Source organism: Melospiza georgiana, chromosome 11 (assembly GCF_028018845.1).
Source record: "Melospiza georgiana isolate bMelGeo1 chromosome 11, bMelGeo1.pri, whole genome shotgun sequence".
NCBI lineage: Eukaryota > Metazoa > Chordata > Aves > Passeriformes > Passerellidae > Melospiza > Melospiza georgiana.
In genome coordinates, this window is record NC_080440.1 from 11395012 (window position 1) to 11414578 (window position 19567).

Genomic DNA, 19567 nt, shown 5'->3' on the forward strand with positions numbered 1-19567 from the left:
CTTCTTTGATGTTCTGAACAGTAAACCACTCGAGTTTGGCAAGCCTGCCCCTGAAGAGCAGAACGGAGGCGCCTGGGGATTCTCCCTCAATCCCTGCCTCCAGGAGCTCAGCTCAGGGCAGGCTGCAGCTCCCATCCCACCTGGCTGCTCAGATTTCCTTTCCTTGAGAAGTGAGAGCAATGGGCAGCTCTGTCTGCAGCAGGGAGCTGGAAACCTGCCTGACTATGCATTCACTTCTGGGAATGGGAATCACTCTCAGACCCCCCTGGTTTGGTCATAGCCTGAGCATTTATTGTCCACAAATTCATTGCAGCTTTTATCTTGCATTTTCCTGTGAGAGTTTGCTTCAACACTTGCAGCCAAATAATGACTAGACAGGGCAAGTTCCTGTTATTTCTTTGCTAATGGGATGCCAGCAGTCATTAAGATATCTCTGGCTGAGGTGAAGGCTAAGATGGCACCCAGGATCAGGAAGAGAGCATGGAGGGGCTGGTGACAAAAGCAGAGCAAGGAGAATATCCTCCAAAAGTATTCCAAGAACTGTAGCAACAGCTTTGAGAACTGATCACATAAGTCAGAAGAGCAAAAAAGATAAGACAAATCCCTAAATCATGTGGATGGGATTTGTTTCAGAATAAATATCTGCCTTTCTGAATAAAACCTGAAAAAGATCGTGTGAGCTTCAAGTATATTGTTAGCCATATATACAGCAACTGCACATTTCTGAGCCAGCTAAAATTTCATTCAGAATGCTTTAATATTTTGCTCCTTCTCACAGAGTACACCTTGATAGACATTAGTATTTTCCAAGCTCCAATAACCCCAAGTTCTGCTGTTCTGAGGATGCACTTTTGGTGTCAATTTGGAAATCTTTTGACTCTAACACAGTTACATAATTTTCTTAGAGAGATTAAGGAGCATTAAAACTTAGGGACCAATCTTTCCTAGAATCCTATCCAGTTACATGCTTCTTTGCCTCTCCATTCCCATCTCTACTGATGTAAGAGGAGAAAAAGGACTCTCCTATCAGCCTGCTCTGCTGTCTGATTAGCTGGCAGCTATCACAGCTCTTCTTTTGCTCTGTTACAGTTTCATTTCCAGAGGAAAAAGCCTTGATGGATACTGAGCCTCAGGATTGTGGCACCACTGCAAATTAAATGAGGTTTCTGTTTATACCAAAGGGACGGCAGTGCCTCCTTAATCAGGCTGTCTGTTCTTTGGAAATCAGCAGATATTTTGCCTAAAAGCACCCAGCAGTGCAGTGTAACTCAGTAATAACTGTTTATTGGGGCTCAGGAGGGAAACCCCAGAAGAAAAACTGTAGTTAGGATCTGTAAAAAAAAATAGAATCTGTAGTTAGAAGCACTGGTGAGTGGTTGACTTCGGGGAGTTTCTTTTGCCTTTTGTTTTAAGATTGCCTGAACTTGATGGAGGCTCTTTCATTTAAAAGACAGAGAGACCTACAAATTAGGCAACATCTAGCTCCTAATGTGTGAAACTGCAATTTGCATACATCATGGCAGCTGCTGAGTTGGTCCTTATTACCTCTGCTGGAGTGTTAATTTAACCACAACTTTATCATTAATTTAAATGGAAAAGCAGCGGGTTGCTGGCATGCTACATTATCTGTCAGGCAACCTGGGAATCAGCTGACAGAGCCAGAAAGGGATTTCAATTCAGAGGGGCTGCAGGGTGCTGCCTCCCAGACTTGTGGTCGCAGACAAGCTCCAGATTGCCCTTGGCCTGCTCTAAAGGCCAACACCAACCCCAAGGAAAAAAACTCAAATCAATATCATATATGGACTGTCATAAGAGAATAAATAATACAATCTCTGAAGTCTCTGTATTTCTGGGGTTTTTTTGTCCCTATGTACCCAAACTGGCACTGTTTATACAGATACGATAACCAAAACATCATTGCTGGTTCTGACAACAAATGGTTTGTGGAGCAACCCTTGTAATGGGGTCCAGACCCACCCTGAGGGCTGAAGGCCCAAGCAGGAGATGCCAAAGCTGCCCAGGCAGGAGGTGCCAAAGCTGCCCAAGCAGGAGATGCCAAAGCTGCCCAAGCAGGAGGTGCCAAAGCTGCCCAGGCAGGAGATGCCAAAGCTGCCCAGGCAGGAGGTGCCAAAGCTGCCCAGGCAGGAGATGCCAAAGCTGCCCAAGCAGGAGATGCCAAAGCTGCCCAGGCAGGAGGTGCCAAAGCTGCCCAGGCAGGAAATGCCAAAGCTGCCCAAGCAGGAGATGCCAAAGCTGCCCAGGCAGGAGGTGCAGGGAGCAGCTGTGCCATGAACGGTGCCAGTGCCATCGGCCGGTGCCTGGAGGCTCCTCCACACTCAGCTGATGCCACATGGAGGAACAAACACACCAGAACCACTCATGTGGGAAGTAAAGCAAACATGAGGTACCAGTTGCCAAACCAGAGGCTGCCTCACTCTCCAGGAAAAGAGGCTGAGGAGCCCCGAGAAACTGCTGGGATGGGAGATGAGAGGAGCAGTGTCCATGCTGGAGAGCCACCCATGGGCATGGAGTCACCAAGCATGAGGGTCTCCTCTCCCAAGCCATGATGATGTGCCGCCATTTAGTGGCACAATTGTGTATTTTTCAATGGAGAATGAGGTCCAGCTCTGAACCATGGCAAGAGTGACAGAGGAGGTGAGTTCAGCTCAGAACCTCGGTTGAGATGTTTCAGTGGCAGAAAAGAAAAACCATGTCCTGATGACTGCCAGAGATTAACTGAGCTGATGAAGTTCTCCTCTGAAGCTCAGCTAGAACTGACTGTGACTCATGGTCCTGCTCATGGCAAACTGGAGCAAAGCTTCATCCATGGACGCTTTGTGTGCACCCACCCACCAGAACAGGTGTCCTGCTTTCAGGTGAGGTGTGAACATTGTGTAGCTGTTCCCAAACTCTGGACTGTGATAAAGACACACTTGGTCAGACTTTCTCCTAAAAAAAAAAAAGGGCTATTTTCCCAATAAGTGAATCACTAAGAGTTGAGATTTAGAAAGGAATGTCTCTGCTCGTGCAGCACCACCATGTAGCGTATGACTGGTGTTATGCAGGCACTGTTCTAAAACATTAAATTCAACACATATTTCCTAAACACAGATAAATTTGCATTAAATGTGCCTTTTCTGTCTCTGATGCCTAGTCCTGCTCGTTATTTTAAAATACACTGTGCTAAAAGATCACACATTTATTGAATTATCACAGATACTCTTCCCTTGGTATTAGCTTAACAAAGTTCAGGAAAAACTTGTCTTCGCCCACATCTCAGCCATTCATTTTTATAACAAAAATCACCATGACAACAGATAATGATATCAGAATGAAAAGATTATTACTTAATTACATGAAGAAGGTGAAAACAGGCTTGGCTTAGAGCAGAAAAAGCTTTTAATTTCAGCAAAAATATGGGGGGCACACACTCAATTTGTGACATCATGAAGTGCTGCTGAGATCTGCCCAGGGGCTGCTCTACTGCATGATGGGGTGTCCCAGTTAATTCAGTGAAGAGCAAGAGAAATACTTGAATTTCATGAGCAATAAAGAGAAATTTTCCTTAAAAGTGTTAGTGTTTTTGTGAAACAGGCTCATTATAGAAATTATCAGAAGGAATGCATCCATAAAGAAGCATGATTATTATTTAGGTAGTGGACTGCCTTTATATAAATAAAATTAACTACATAAATGCTCCATTGTTAACCAGCACCATGCTACAAATTGTTCCAAGTTAGAGGAGAACAGGGCACAGGATATGGTCCATTTTTTATCACAGCTGTGGCATTTCATCAGCACACTGCTCTATCTTGGCTTCTGCGAGAACTGTGGTATCAGACTGGGTATTTTTATTTCTAAGATAAATCTGACCTTTTAATAAGAACAATCTGGGAGTTTAGACAGTATATATCTTTGTAATCTGGTCATTCAAATTCTCTGACAAGAATAAACTTTAATCACTGGGATTTTTCTTCCCTAGTTTTGTTCACAAATGCTATGAAATATGCTTTTAAAATACTGTACTTTAATTTTCCCTCTAAACCCAATGAACTGCTCTTAGCAGTTGAATGTTTCTGCAAACTTCCTCTATGGCTTTTAGAAAAACTGTGTAATAAAATCATCAGAATAAAAATCTAGATAAGGAATCTACATTTCATTTTCCATTTTCTTAGAAGTTATTACAATCAATCCACCAATTAGCATGGTGAAGAAATAAATTCATGCTATTTAAAAAAGAACATTCTGAAAAGCCCTTAATGTCTTTCTCAACTAAAAGCATTGGCTCAACATTAATCAGTTTTATAACCCTAAATTCTGCTTAATCTTTTTTCCATCTTTGCTTAAACATATGGAAATAAAAAATAGTGTATTATGGCCGTCTCTGCTCCTCTTTAATTTTCAGAGTATGAGATGTACATCAGTGCAGCCCCACTATTCTGGTCTAATTTAGTTAATCTGTTTCTGATCTACACCAGCACAAAAAAAGAAGATAACCATAAAATATACAGATAACAACTCAATTTGGTCAGAAATCCTTCTTTGGTGTACAGCTTCTCGCAGAAGGGCAGGAGGATCAGTTTGTGAACATTTCTGTCAGCTATGGAGACAGTGGCCTTGGTTTTGGGGATGACTTGGATAGGGTCAGCAAGCAACAGCATCTGTGTGGTTGGGTACCCACACCTCAGAGCTAGGTGGGTGCTCCTGTCACAGACATCCTTTATGAAAAATCCTTTCCTTAGGATTTTTCCTCCTCAGAAGCTGAGAGGACTCAGGAACAAAATGTAAACAATGGTTATCTGCTGCTGTGGAATGCAACAGGTGGATCTGTGATTGGTCTCATGTAGTTGTTTCTAATTAATGGCCAATCACAGTCAGTTGGCTTGGACTCTGTCTGAGACACAAACCTTTGTTATTCATTCTTTCTTTTTCTATTCTTAGCTGGCCTTCTGATTAAATCCTTTCTTCTATTCTTTTAGTATAGTTTTAATATAATATATATATATCATGAAATAATAAATCAAGCCTTCTGAAACATGGACTCATATCCTCATCTCCTCCCTCATCCTCGGACCCCTGCGAACACCGTCACATGCTCCTGTGCTGGAACTGCTTCAGCCACCCAGGAGCAGCTGCCACCCAGAGATATGCCTGGTTCTGTGCAAGGTCTGTGGGGGACATGATTCCTGCAGTGGCCACCAACACCAGCTGAGCTGTCCCACCCCAGGAAGAGTCTGCTGCTCCCCAGCACGGTGCCTGGCAGGCAGCACAGGGACAGGGGTGAGGAGAAGGTGCCTGTTGGCTGTGTCCTAATGTGCCCCTGAGCCTGACATTAGAGCAGCTCCTCATCCCAGCCAGGAGCCCAGTGCAAGGCCATTTATAGCCCTGGCACCTCGCTGTCACCAGGAGCTCTGTGTGCTGTGTCAGAGCCCTGCTCCCCTCTCCATGCCCTCTCACAGGCCCCTGCCGCTCCCAGCGTGGAACAGGTACATTTAAATCCCATTCCCATTGGAACAGGAAAGAGAAGGGTGTTTGCTGCTGGGACAGATGGGCAATCAGCAGGGCCAAGCTTGCTTTGGGCTGCTGGGTGCATGGAAAACTCGTGGGCAGGGATACCTGAATGTTTGTCTTGGGGAATCCTTAAAGGTGCTTTGGAGGGGCACAAACACAGGGCCAGCTGCAAGGCAGAAACAGGGGGAGGAGGCTGTAGGACCCACTGCTGGTGCCAAAACTGAGCCTTCTCACTTCCTTACAGTGCCTGCTGCCTAGATCATACAGGAATTGTAAGAGATTCATTACAAAGTTAGCACAGGAACCATTGATCAGCATCTGGGGGGGTCTGTTTGCAGCTATGTGGAGTTTGTCAGCAGTGTGGGAACATGATCAGCCAGTGGGTGCAGGAATTTCAGTGCCTGAGGTCTGTGCATGGTGGGGAAATTTGAATACTCCACAAACCTGCAAACATCTGGACTTGCTTCCATATAGGAAGCTCAGGGAAACTCTTGCCTCTTCAATCAGGGTATCTATACGTGCCTGGGACTGATCCCTGCCAAAGGGATGAACATTTTCAATATGAGGTTCAGTGGGGACTGCAGATTTAGGACATATTGAATATGTGTGTCAGTGAAGGGGCCGTTTTGGAGGTGGTGGTGTGTTGCTGCCATGGGTTGCTCTGAATTTTCCCTTCTGTGGATATGGACATACCCACATATTTGCTTGGTAGTGACTGAAATTGGAACTAGAGAAATTCAGTGGTAAGTTTGGATTCAACTAATGGAGTAACTAATGGAATCCTCACATTGAGTTATAAGGGTTTACAATTTGCACTTTATTATAATCTCACTGCCAAATGACAACGTTATTAAAGTTTTTACCTACTTGCATTTGCTCACCAGAGGGATGCATGCTCTTGAGTTATGTAAGTATTAGCAATTAGAGTTCACAATCTTTTGTGAAAATGCAAAGAGGGCCTAGTTTGCACAGTTATTAAATGATGGTTTTTTTAATGTGACACAGTCCTGTTTATATTATATAACTGTTCTGGAAAGTGAGCCTTTCCTACACTAGCCAGTATATTTAGAGGATATGCCAAAAGAGAAACTCCTAAGGCCCTTGTCAGGCTGCCTAAAGAGCTACTGAAATGCATTTTAGAAATACATTTTCCTTCTGCTGGCATCTGTCATTGTAAAAAGCTTGTGCATCTTCCTTCTGTGAATGAGCACTTTGCCATTTCAGTTTTTATATGTAAGAGAAATGATCTGCATATGTGAACTGTAAAAGAAATGGGCTTGGTATGTCTATCTTTAGGTTCTATTCTTCTCATACAATTAATGCACATAATTGACTCAAACTGAGGTTTGTCCATAGGCATTTGTTTGTTAACAGAGCTACATCAATTTTCTACTTAAATTGTGGGATTCTTTTCACCGACTTCACTGAGCTTTGAACCAGATGAAGTCAGGTGAAGGCACATTGGAAAAGATGGCCCATAGGGTCTTTCATTTCCAGCTGCTTTGATTTTTTTCATGAATCTGTAACAGTTTAAAGAAAAAAAAAAGCCTGGTATTTGCTGAGATAGGATCAATATTAATCCAATCCCACATCTAGGCCTGTGAGTTGGCAGTACACAGAGCTCAAACCGTCAAATCTTCCCAGAATCATAAACTACCCAAAGGCTTTGAAAACTGATCAAAGCATCTTCAGGTCTCCAATGGTCAATCATGCTCCCAAACACAGTTTTTGAAGCTTTGCAGACTGCTTAAAAAATCTCCCTGGTAGGTACCAAGTTTCTCCTAGTTCATAGCACCTTGTGGAGGTCCATTTTATTTTTGTTTTAAATTAAGAGCAATGCAATGAGAAGGAAAATGAAGCTTCTGCAGAAAGGCCAAGCTGTATTTGTCACAGTCTGAGTGGAGATGACTGCAGGCTGTGCTGGAGTGGGATTTTTGGAGCAGCAGGGATGCAGGGATGCACACAGGGGAGCACAACAGTGCCACAGCTGCCTGCATCTACAGAAGCAGCTTGTAGGTCAGCAGCCCGTGTCTTTCACTTCTTCTGCACCACTTTCAGACTGTAGCAAGCTAAGAAAGCTCCCACGAGCCTGCCAGCACATCCCAGCAAGAACCAGCCTATGCTTGGATCTAGCGAGACCTCAGAGTGCCCTGACCCAGCCCTCTCAATAACAGAAACAAAGTGCCACAGGGATGGAGGGAGAAAAATTGTTAAAATCTCTCTCAGAAGGACTGTTAGACTTTATCTCATACGGGCCAATCATTGGATTTGTAGCATTAGTAGCTTCAAAACCTCAAAATTCCTCCTTCTCTGCCAAGAATAAATCAGTTCAGATCCCCTGATCTGTACCTGCTATGGGGCTGTGTGGGATTTGGGGTTACAGTTGGTAGAGTTGAAGGCTCATGCTCACCAGAAGTCCCCATGGGAAAGGCAGAGCTGCAGGCTGGATGGGCAGGAGGAGAGTCAGCGGAGTGACAGTTGGAAGGGAGATTGTGATTGGCTAAAGGAACACGCGGACAGTGTGGGAGCAGGAAGCTGATTGGCTGAAGGACACGTGGAGAGCGTATGAGCAGGAATCTGATTGGCTGAAGGAACGCACAGACAGCATATGAGCGGAAGTTGATTGGATGGTGGGACATGGACAGCAGCACGGCATTTGAGCCAGCCAATGGGTGCCTTCTTTCTGTTAATTTCTGTTAGGTCTTGGTTTGGTTTCAGTTACGTCCGGTTAAAATTAAAGGTATAAAAAGAGGCCGATTTTTACAATAAAGTGATCTCCTTCAGATGAAGTAGAGGGTCCGTGTCACTTTGTTCCCCACTGCTACAAATGGTGCCCGAACAGGGACTCATAAAGGCGGTGCAGGGTGTGTGTGTGGTCTGCTCTGGTAGCAGCTCTCACTAGGTCATGGAACTGGCTGGGAAGGATCCAGGAAAAGGATCCGGGAAGAGTTTGGGAAGGAACTCAAGAGTTTGGGAAGGAACTGGGGAATTTAAAGTGCATGCACCTCAGAGGGAGGTTGAGTAGACCAGTCAGAGAAAGTATGGGAGGTGGAACAAAGCAGGAGCTTGGGCCAGGTCAGGCAGCTCCTACATCAGCAGTCTATTACCATGGCTGATAAGAAACTAAGCACCCTGCTGGACTGGGTGTCGAATCAAGTTAAAGGTTTTCTCTGTAGTGGGCCACTTGGATTAGAAGCATGGCAAGCAGCAGGCCAGAGACTTTTTGATATCTCCAGTTTATGCCAAAGTTTATGGGCACCTCGCTACATGGGGGACAATCATGGTGGCCATTAAAGGAAGTCACTCGACTGTCAGCCACTTCATGGCTTTGTAAGTTGATTCTGCCAAACCCTCAGCACCACCAGAACCCATATACAGCCCTGAGATGGACCCAAACCCCACAGAATTGCCTTACCCTGAGGTCAACCCAGCCCTGAGGGAGTGCCTCACCCAGATAAAAATCCTCACACAGTGGGACCCTTCAGTGTGGAATTCCCACATCACGAGTGGGTGGCAGACTCACTTCTTGCCCAAGATGGCAACACACTCATCCAGCATTGGCACAAATGCTGGAAAGCCACCATGAAGGAGGGTGATTTGGCCGTCATTACAACCTGCCCAGTAATATATGCACCAAACCAAAGAGAGCTGAGCAAGGGGGTTCTTTCAATGACTTTAATAGAAGGTGACCCCATCATCTGGCAAATCTTTTAGAATTCCCTAAGCTATTTAAGGCTGAATTTTCACCTTTAAAAGTGATGCAGACACTTCAGTTCCTACATTGCGCAGTAAGCTGAAGCAGGAGCTGGGCTTTTAACTTAATTAGATGCCTTTGAAAGCCTGAAAATCTTAATTCTCTAAGTAACTGGCAACCGACTGAGTATGGAAAACTTCCAGAAAGGTACCCTGGCTGCTGGTAGCTACAGTGATACTTGAAACACATCCATGCACTAAATGTATAATGGTTACAGAAAACCATCTTTTAGTGACACTTACCTGTATGCCTATATCAACATAAATTTCCTAAAAGAATTGGTTGTTCTCCAGTTCTAATTGGAGATTCTTAATGTGCTGCCATAAGTCTGTATATTTTACCTGGACAGAATAGATGTAATTAATTCAAGAAATTATATCTGAATCAAAGCAAGAAAGTATTCCCTGAAACTGTCAGTGACCTTTTCAGCACAGATCTCCAGCCACAGACTAGAGATGCTTCCCAGTCTGACCACCAATAACTATTATTTGAATTGGCTTTTTCAACCAGCTGGGCACCTAACTGATCTTGATTTAGTCTGTGGATTTCATCATAATTTGTCACATATGACCATATCAGTGGTCTTAAGACAAAGTGTCTAATTTATCCCCTATTATCCCTGAAAAAATGAAGAAAATTGGGTTGGATTGACACAATTTGTTCTTGATAAATAGGTGCCATAACTGCTTTTATCACCTTGTTACCCTCTAAATCCTTATAATTCAATCACATAATAATTTCTTCTGGCATCTTTCCAGGTGTCAGAATTAAGAGAATGATTCCTATTATCCCATAGATACAGGAACATCTATAATTCATTGGAAGCTTCCTTTATATATCTTATTATACCTGTTCCTTGTATCAAGATTAGCATTATTATTTGCCCTTTTTGAGCACTGTGGGATCTTTTGCACGGTTTAAAATCTTGATTTTAAATGCCAGCACAGCCTTCATAATTGAACTCTGAGATTATAACATTATTATCATCTGGGTGCTGATTTCTGCCTCACTGTGGCTGTCAGCCAAATGTCATAATGCATACAATTAACAGATTTGCTTCTCAGCTTACTGATAACAAAGGAAGCACAAATAATTCATGGGCAGAGGCACTGGTTCTTTGATGTGATTGAACTCTGATCCTTTCAGCACCTGAAGGGAGGCTGGCTGAAGGCAGGGCAGCCTCATTAAGGCAAAGAAAAAGAAAAAAAAAACAGCAGAGGGTGAAGAGGAGGATGCAGGAGGTGCCCCCCACGCTGGGTGCTGTGACCTCTGCTGGGCCAGGTCCTGCAGCTCCCACCCTCCCACCATGACAAGGAAACAGGAGATTCCTCAGGAAAAGACAAAAAAATCTATGTCCCAGACAAAAAATACAGACAAAATAATGTCTCTTATTACAGAGTAGCTTTTTTTTTTCCCCCCAAGAGGTTGGGGAAAATTCCTGATAAGCTACTTCCATCTGGTATAGAGTCCCTTTGCACTGGGGCAGTTCAAAGAGCCTGCAGTGTAACTGAGAATTGAGGACAGCATTTATTTATAGTTTGATAGCCTCATAAAAGCTGGAGAGCTGAGCTCACAGCAGTGTGCTTATTTATGTTTTAAACTGCTCATGCAGCACGCTGCTGCCTTGCAAAGTGTATGCTGGAGCTCCTGCATAGCATTATATATGGCTCTTTGTAAGGTTCATGGCACAAAGGGAATAAAAGGGTGAAATTAGACTGACTAAATGGTTGATATAAAAATTAAAATAGCAGAGAGAACTGGAGAAAAATTAATAGCCCAGCTCTCAAATAAAGTTACATACAATGGAGGTTTGCACCTGAATCCATTTTTCACAGCAGAAGAAAAAGGTATCCCAAAACTCTGAGTGAGGCATTAACTCTGATTTTAGCTCCTTGTCACATTATAAAGGATTTGAACCTTGCACTGGAAGTTTTATAGTGACAACTCAGCCCCTGACAAAATCTCAGAGCAGTGTCTTACTGCAAATTATATTTGCATCACACTTATCCTCTCTTTTACTATCAATGTACCATCTTTTTCCCTCTGTAACCCAGAGGGAAATCAAAGCAGCAGTGTTCCATTATTACCCTTTAATAGTCTTCCCAGTGATATAAAGGAGAATATTAATATCCTTCCAATGACCTCACCTAAGCACTGCTAAAAGCTAGGAGGGAAGTGACAAGTTTGCATCTAAAGCACAGGGATGAATTTCTGAAGTTAATGAAAGGATTTCACCCCTGGGTTTTAATCCTGTTTTCTTTTTAACCTTTTAGCTTCAGTTTCCTCAGCTGTAGGTAGACTCACATGCAAGTCAACAGCATGATTTTGCTGAGTGCAGTTCAGCCAGGAGCTGGCTGTGCTGTCAAAGCACAGGGATAAAGAAGATGTGTTCTGGCAGGAAAAAGTGAATATTGTCCTCTTGCAAGAGTGAGGTAACCACACTGTGGCTCTGCAGAGCTCAGTGGGGTGGGTGGAGGCAGCTTGGAGGGCTGCAGGGACCCTCCTGAGACTCTGCACAGGGTGAGGGGATGGTGGGCATGGAGCAGGTCTGTGGTGGTGTTCACAGGGGTCCCAGGAAGAGGGAAGAGATGAGGATTCTGACTCCATGTATCAGAATGCTGGTTTATTATTTTGTGATATGTATTATATTAAAAGAAAATGATATATTAAAACTATACTAAAAGAATAGGAGAAAGGTTTTCATCAGAAGGCTTGAAAGGAAAGAAGGAAGAATGATAACAAAAAGTTCTGACTCTCAAGAGAGTCTGAGCCAGCTGACTGATTGGCCATTAATTAGAAACAACCAACATGGACCAATAAAAGATGCACCTGTTGCATTCCACAGCAGCAGATAACCATGGTTTACATTTTGTTCCTGAGGCCTCTCAACTTCTCAGGAGAAAAAATCCTAAGGAAAGGATTTTTCATAAAAGATGTCTGTGACACAGGTCCAGGAGAAGGGGCTCAGCCCATCTCCTGCCCCCAGGCTATGAGCAGTCCAGCTGCTGCTCCTGGGGAGGGCATCCAGAGCAGAACCAGCAGCTTTAGGGTGGCAGAGGAGCCCACCTGCCCTGGCTGCAGATGGACACTGCCCTTCATGAACTCCTCAAATAGCACATTAATGGCATGAGATATGTTTTTCCTCAATAATGCTGTTGCTGAGGCCCTGCTGATGAAAGAGCAGAGGAGGTGGCTGCCAGAGTGTTGTGCCAGATGTGCTGATGGCTGGTATGAACACTTTAAAATTCACAAATCTAATGAACAGTGTAATCACCAATGAATGGTTGCTCTTAAGAAAGCTAAATTAACAGTGAAAGAAAACATAAAGGTGACCAGCAAAGGAAATGAAATCATAACTCAGTTCTAAGACAGCTTCTTCCTGATCTGTACAAAACTCTGGGGGAAATGATGGTGATTAATTATCTCACTTGTTCTTTACATTAAAAATACACATTTTGACCATTATGGAAAACCTGGAGGATGCATAAAGTTTTGACATCAGAAAAGAAAAAGGAGAGAAGTTGATAATTTTGGAGGAAAAGTCATGATTAGTCAGAATGTGAAACAGGATTGGAGCTTGTTGGTGCTCACTAACACTTTCATACAGCTGGGGATGAACAACCTGGTTCAGGACACAACAGCTCATCTTCTTTAAGAGTCTGTGCTTATGGTCTTTGAGGTGGGAAGCACAGTTTCTGACATATAGAGAGGTTCCTTTATCAAAATGCAGTGAAGGTCAAATATTACAAAATTATGAAATAGCACAAGGGGTAAACAATAAATGTTCTAATTATCATGTAGGATAAAAAAAAAAAAAAAAAAGAACATTTCTAATCTCATGAAAGGCTTCTACTGACTGTAAAGACTGCTCCAGATGTAGTCAATGCAGAATTAAGACCCATGTTTTCTCAAATGCAGTATTTCATTTCAACGGAGACAGAAAAAAAAAATCTAGTTTTTGAAATACCATCTCTGTCTTTTCTGTACTAAACTTGCTCTTTGATTGAATTTTAGAGGTATCATAAGAAGAGCTCAGAGTCTGGCCCACATCCAGAGGTTAATGTTTAGTCTTCCAAATTAATTTTTTAAATCTGGTAATAATCCAGTTTCATTTCTTAGATTTGTTGCTTCTGGTTCCATATTTGGAATATGGACAGACTCAATCAAATCAAGGAAATGCCAATCTTCAAGCATGCTTGGCTTTTAAATTAGCACTCAAAGTGAGGAATCTACCTAACTGTAGAATGAGGATTAGTTCCAAAAACAACTGAACAGCTAAAAGAGTAGGTTTGAGTTTGGTGATATAGCTGTAGGTTTCCTTTCCACCTGGGAAATAACTGTAATATTTTTAAAGATCTATCTATCTAAATCTGTAGAAAAATCTGGACTGTTTGTAAAAATAGAGAAATTTCAAAGAATTTCATATACTCATTTTTACACATTTCTTTAATGAAACTAAGACTTCTCTTTGTGTTGCCAGGATTTGAGAAAACTAATTCAATCTGTGATACAAGCCCTTGATCCTGCAAGTATTTAAGCTGCTGAGGAATGTTACTCATTTGAACAGTCTCATTAAGCACTTTGTACCATGTTTACAATGTGTTTCAAACATGGTTATACCACAGCTTTAGGACTTGTTCGTGTACTGGTGACTCATGACACGAGTCCTTAATGCATTTCTAAAACAGAACTGTCTCATTACCATATTACAGCCAAAAACTGTGATAAGGACTGGTATCCCTCAAGGGATGGTAAATGTCATTCTCCCACTGAAATTCTACACCTGTACTTCACATTCTGCAGAAAGACAGAGATTCATTAAAGGATCTGCCTTCAAAAAAAACCAAAAACCAAAAGACAAAAATCCCAAAAAACCAAACTAAACCAAACCCCAAAACAACAAAAACAAAAAAGCCCCAAAACCAAACAGAAATGAGACCACAAATTTCCGTTTTCTCCCCCTGTAAATAAAACTGGAGGGAGCATGTTAATAATTACAATTTAATTTAAAATGTCCCTTGAGCTTACAGTGAGTGGAACCAAAACTGTGACTCTACAGCACATGTAGATGCTGAGAGGAGGGAGGACAGCTTGAAGGCTGGCCTCTATTTACTGAATTTATTTACACTATTTACTTTACTAATTCCAAAGGAATCTGGTAGCAACTCTGTAGAAACCAGTGGCCTATGCTTTGGTGTGACAGAGAAAAGAATCTGGCCAGTTGGACCAAATTGCTTCCTGCCACTTCACTACCAGTCTTTGGGGGTAAAAGCTGCCTCCACCCATAACACTGCATTGACTCTCTCTGCTCAATTTTTATAGGCTCTGTATCAAGATCAGGGAAAAGAGGGAGAAGGCAGTTGAAAAAGGCTGCTTTGAAGGGAAGTCTGTAATAATCTTTAAATAATCACAGAATTTGGGGGTAGGTATTGAATAGCGAAGGTCATTTGAAGTGTTGATTTTTCTTATATTTTGTCTTGGAGGCCTTGAACCTGAGACCTCACCATAATTTGGCACGATTTTTATACATTACTGATTCATATCACACCATACAGATTATTAACTTTAGGTAATTACAGCAATATTCATTTGCCCAATAGTTTGTTCTTACTGGACAACATTATGCTTCTATCTCTAGAGACATTCCCAATGAAGACCTTTAGTTCTGAGGATATTTAAAGAGAGGAAGTTTGGGGATCCACCATGGACCGCAAGGCTGAGGAGAAGAGAAAGCAGCGCCACGGCTTGGCTTTACTGGAGCAGGTGAGGAGCATGAAGGAATGCACCCAGATCATCGACGTGGTGCTGGTTGCAGAGGGCCAGAAGTTCCCGTGCCATAAGGTGGTGCTGGCCGCCTTCAGTGCCTATTTCAGGGCCATGTTCACGTGCGGCCTGGCAGAGTGCACGCAGAGGGAGGTGGTGCTGCACGATGTCTCAGCTGAGAGCGTGTCGGTGATCCTGCACTACGTGTACAGCGCCGAGCTGCGCCTCACCGGCCTCAACGTGCAGACTGTCGCCCTCGCCGCCTACTTCATGCAGATGGAAGAGGTCTGCAACATGTGTCAGAAGTACATGATGGACCACATGGACGCTTCCAACTGCGTGGGCATCTATTACTTTGCAAACCACATCGGGGCGGATGATTTATGTGACCAAGCGAGGAAATACACGTATCAGCATTTTGCTGAGGTGAGCTTGCAGGAAGAAATACTAGAGATTGAATTCCAGCAGCTGCTGACCCTCATCAAATCAGATGATCTGAATATTTCCAGGGAGGAGAGCATTCTGGACCTCGTCATTAGATGGGTCAAGCACAGCAGAGAGTCCCGTTCACAGCACCTTGTTGAGCTCCTCAAGCAAGTGAGACTGGTGCTCGTCAGCCCCTCTTTTCTTGTGGAAGCCCGGAAGAGGAACACAATGATTCTGTGCAACTCAGAATGCAATGATATGTTCGAGGAAGCACTGAAAACCATCCAGCTGTCCAGGCACCCTTCCCTCAGCCTGAGATATGGCATGGAGACCACAGATCTCCTGCTCTGCATCGGCAACAACTCCCTCGGCATCAGGTCCAGGCACGGCAGCTATGCAGACGCCAGCTTTTGTTATGCTCCTGTGACAGGAAAGACCTACTTCATTTCCTCCCCAAAGTATGGAGAGGGCTTGGGATGTGTTTGCACTGGAGTTGTCACTGAGAAAAATGAAATCATTGTAGCAGGCGAGGCAAGCGCCGTCAAAATGTCTAGACAAAGGACGAGGAACATTGAAATTTATAGGTGTGTACCCTCTGTCAGAAATCCCCTAATTATTGCAAAATTTTAAATAATGTCCTTGGGGGGGGGGGAGGGGAAGACCATTACACAAAGCATTTTTTACTTGGCTTCTTTTTTCTTAGAGATTTTGACTACTTGGATCAATTTGTCACAACTTATTTTCACAGCTCTGAGGTATACAAACAACCAAATTCTTCTGAAAGAATGAGGAGTTACTCTTGTGGTATCTCTGAGTAAATGAGCTCAATTTGATAAATGCATGTAGATTTTATATTCTCTTTACCAAAATCTCAGTATTTTCCTTTGATATTTCTTTTCTAGGTCATTAGCAGAGGGAAATGAGCCAAGTGATGATCCAATGAGCCCAGTAAAACAGAGAAAACATGCTTCTCTGTTGATGTTGATGATAATGCTTCATAGATTAAATATGATGGTTGATAGCTCAAAAAACTCATTCTGTTTTTACTCATATCCTTTCAGATGCACACATTTTAAAGAAAACCAGACATTTCCAGGATTAAAGATCAATTTTTAAAATGGTGACACCATTTTCAAATGCAAATGCCTAAATTTGAGGAAATTAATTCATAGTGAGGCAGGTGAAGTGGCTTTCTTTTCAGCAGCGTTGAGTTCTCACTGCTCCCACTAATTTCAGCAGAAACTGTGATTGAGCAGCACATGCAGAAATAAGTGTCTTCTTGTCTTAATCAGGGTACAATATCTTTGAAAGAAGGACACCTAGGATTCCACATACTAAACATGCTTGATCCTGCAAACATTGGGCTCTATTTTATAACTTCTCTGTGAAGGAGAGAGCTCCTCCCTTCACTGTGCTGAGTAAACACTGACAATTAAAGGGGGCATCATTTCCAAGCAGGCTGATGGGACCTGGGTGAAGCAGGGCATTCACAGCTGTGGGTTCTCCTACAGATACCACCAGCGAGGAAACCACTTTTGGCACAGCCTGTGCAGCACTCAGCTCCGTGAGCTCTACGCGCTGGGCACTGCCCACAACGACCTCTATGTGATAGGAGGCCAAATGAAAGTGAAAAATCAGTATCTGGTCACAAACTGTGTGGAGAAGTACTCCATGGAGCAAGGCACCTGGAGGAGCACAGCGCCCCTGCCAGTGCCACTGGCCTGCCACGTGGTGGTGACAGTGAAGGACAAGCTGTACGTGCTGGGTGGATGGACACCACAGGTTGAGAATTGTGCCCTTTTGCTTTGTTTGCTTTGTGCACTAACGGGAACTGTTGTGTCGTTTTACAGTGCTTCTTGCATGGGAAATCACATCAGTGATAACAGAAGAATAAGTTGTTCGCATTTCTCTGATTAAACATGTTCTATAGGAAAATCGAACAGGGTGAAGAAGAATAATATCCATCTATGGCATCCTCACTGTAAATACCAATTTCAGGAAGGGCAGTTTTTATTCACAAAGATGTTGACTGTGAGCAAGAGTTTAAAATACATCTCCTTTGTCATTATAGGTTCTGTCCTTTCTATTCCCTGTTTACCATCCTCTTAATTTTTCTAGGTATAATAAATAATGGCATTTAATCGTACAGGGACACTTAACTGTGCCCTGTCTTCAAAAAGTGTGTACACAAGTACACTTCAGGGACAGATTTCTATATGACATTTAAAGTTCACCTTGCTTTCTCAGGAAGCTTTCTTGGTTAACTAAAGTTAATTTATTTGATTTTTATTACATTACATTTTAAATGAAAAGTCAAAGCATTCTCTGGGAAACAGAGTCCTTTAAACAATCCATTTATTTATTTCTGGTGCCTTGCTTGGCTATGTAAAGTTTTTTAAGGGATTTTCAGCAGGGCCACAGATACATGTTCAGTAGTACAGAGATTATACAGAGCTATGCTCCAAGGAAGATGGATGTCAAGGGCAGCGCTCACTCTCTCCAGTTCTCCCAGTGCAAAATATGTTTTTTTCAGAGTCTAGCCCATTTTTATTTATTGCTTGGTGAATTTCAAATTTCAGTGCTCAGGAAAAAGCCCTGCATTCACTTGACAATGAAGTGGAGCATCTGTAATGCTCGTTGCAATATGTTCAGACTGTCACCACAACTCAATGGTTTCTGTCCTCTCGAAATAAATTACTGCTTAAAGTATTTAAAAGTGAGATGCAGTCAGCTAACAAGACTTCCACCTCTTTGAATATTTTGAGTGCGGGAGTCCCCAAGGAGGCAACAGAAAGATCAGAGAATATTTCTGATAGAGAAACAACTGTGCAAGGGTATCTCATATGTAAAGAACTAAAATACGAAAACACTTAATGTAGAAACAATCTGTCTGTAAAAAAAACCTTGAACTGAAAGATATGTCATATAACAAAGATAGATGTTGAAGTCAGACAACCAGCTTTGTTAAGCTTTTTTCCAGAACAGATTGTGAGAGGGAAAGGTGGTTTAGAAGCACGAGTCAGGAATATTGAGCCAAGAATAATTTTTTTAAAACCCACCTAAAGTGGATACCTGCCTACCAGTACTATCAGTAACAATGCATGAGTGTCTGAGTTTATATAGAAATAGGTTTGAGATGAGCAGATTAACAGCAATTGATCAAAACCCACAGCTTTGTAAGATTCTGCTGTACCTGTGCAGACCAGGATAAATTAGCTAAAGTACTTTTGAAAAAGTGCTTTGAGACCAGCACTAAGAGTGCTGAATTCTTCTTGTACCATTTATCTTCCCCCTGTCAGACGCAGTGATTGCCTGTGTGGGGTTACCACAGCTGCACGGGGAAAGCAAGTGAGCTGGCCAAGCCAGGGGCTGTGCCTGTGCTGGATGGAGCAGCACTGAATGTTCTGTCAATCCTGAACAAACACTAACAACAGCATTGACAGAGTGCCCTAAATGCACGTGTCCATTACAGGACAGAGAAAAATACCCTTCCCACTCAGGCTTTGTAATTGAAATAAGACAATTCAAAGTCAAGCCAGGACATAAAATAACAGCTTAGGAGGGCAAGGACTCGCTCATCACAGCGCTGCTCTGCTCAGCATCGGGCTGGCCCCTGATGCCAGCTCAGTTAAAACACAAAGTGACTCCAGCCTTGCTAACTGGGGGCTGTTAAAATGGAAGAAAGTGTTTGGTGAGGCTGAGAGGAAGATTTCGTACCCCTGAGACACAGGGAAGGGCTGCTGGAAGTCATGTTTGCTGTACACAGGGAGAACAGGGTGCACTCCAAGGAGAACGTTACCACAAAAATGAGGTTGGATGTGAATTTACAGCATGTCAAGTGGTGTCTTCTCCTAAGTACATGTTTAGTCTGTGCTGAAAATACTCAGCTTCCAAATATCCCTCTTTCAGTGAATAAATTAGCGTTTCACACTTACCACAGAGAAAGAACATGCCCCGGGCGCTTACAGGGAGTAACCAAGGGGCTTTATATTTACTCTCTAGTTTGCCTCCTACTACCTTGTCCATGACATTAGTGTTGGAAAGGTTTTTTGGGAAAGAAAAATAACAAGAAAACAAGGACACATGTAACGCCATCACAAGTAAGCAAAGTAT

The 19567-nt window shown here is 42.8% G+C and overlaps 1 protein-coding gene across 1 annotated transcript in view; it reads left to right on the forward strand.

The window, feature by feature from the left end:
- Positions 1-14968: 14968 nt before the first annotated feature.
- The window catches only part of KBTBD12 (kelch repeat and BTB domain containing 12), a 28709-nt gene continuing 24110 nt past the window's right edge, over positions 14969-19567 (forward strand). Inside the window, exons 1-2 of the mRNA XM_058032182.1 lie at positions 14969-16038; positions 16966-17236. Of these exons, the coding sequence (XP_057888165.1) occupies positions 14969-16038; positions 16966-17236 (1341 nt within the window). The remainder of the gene's footprint in view (positions 16039-16965; positions 17237-19567) is intronic.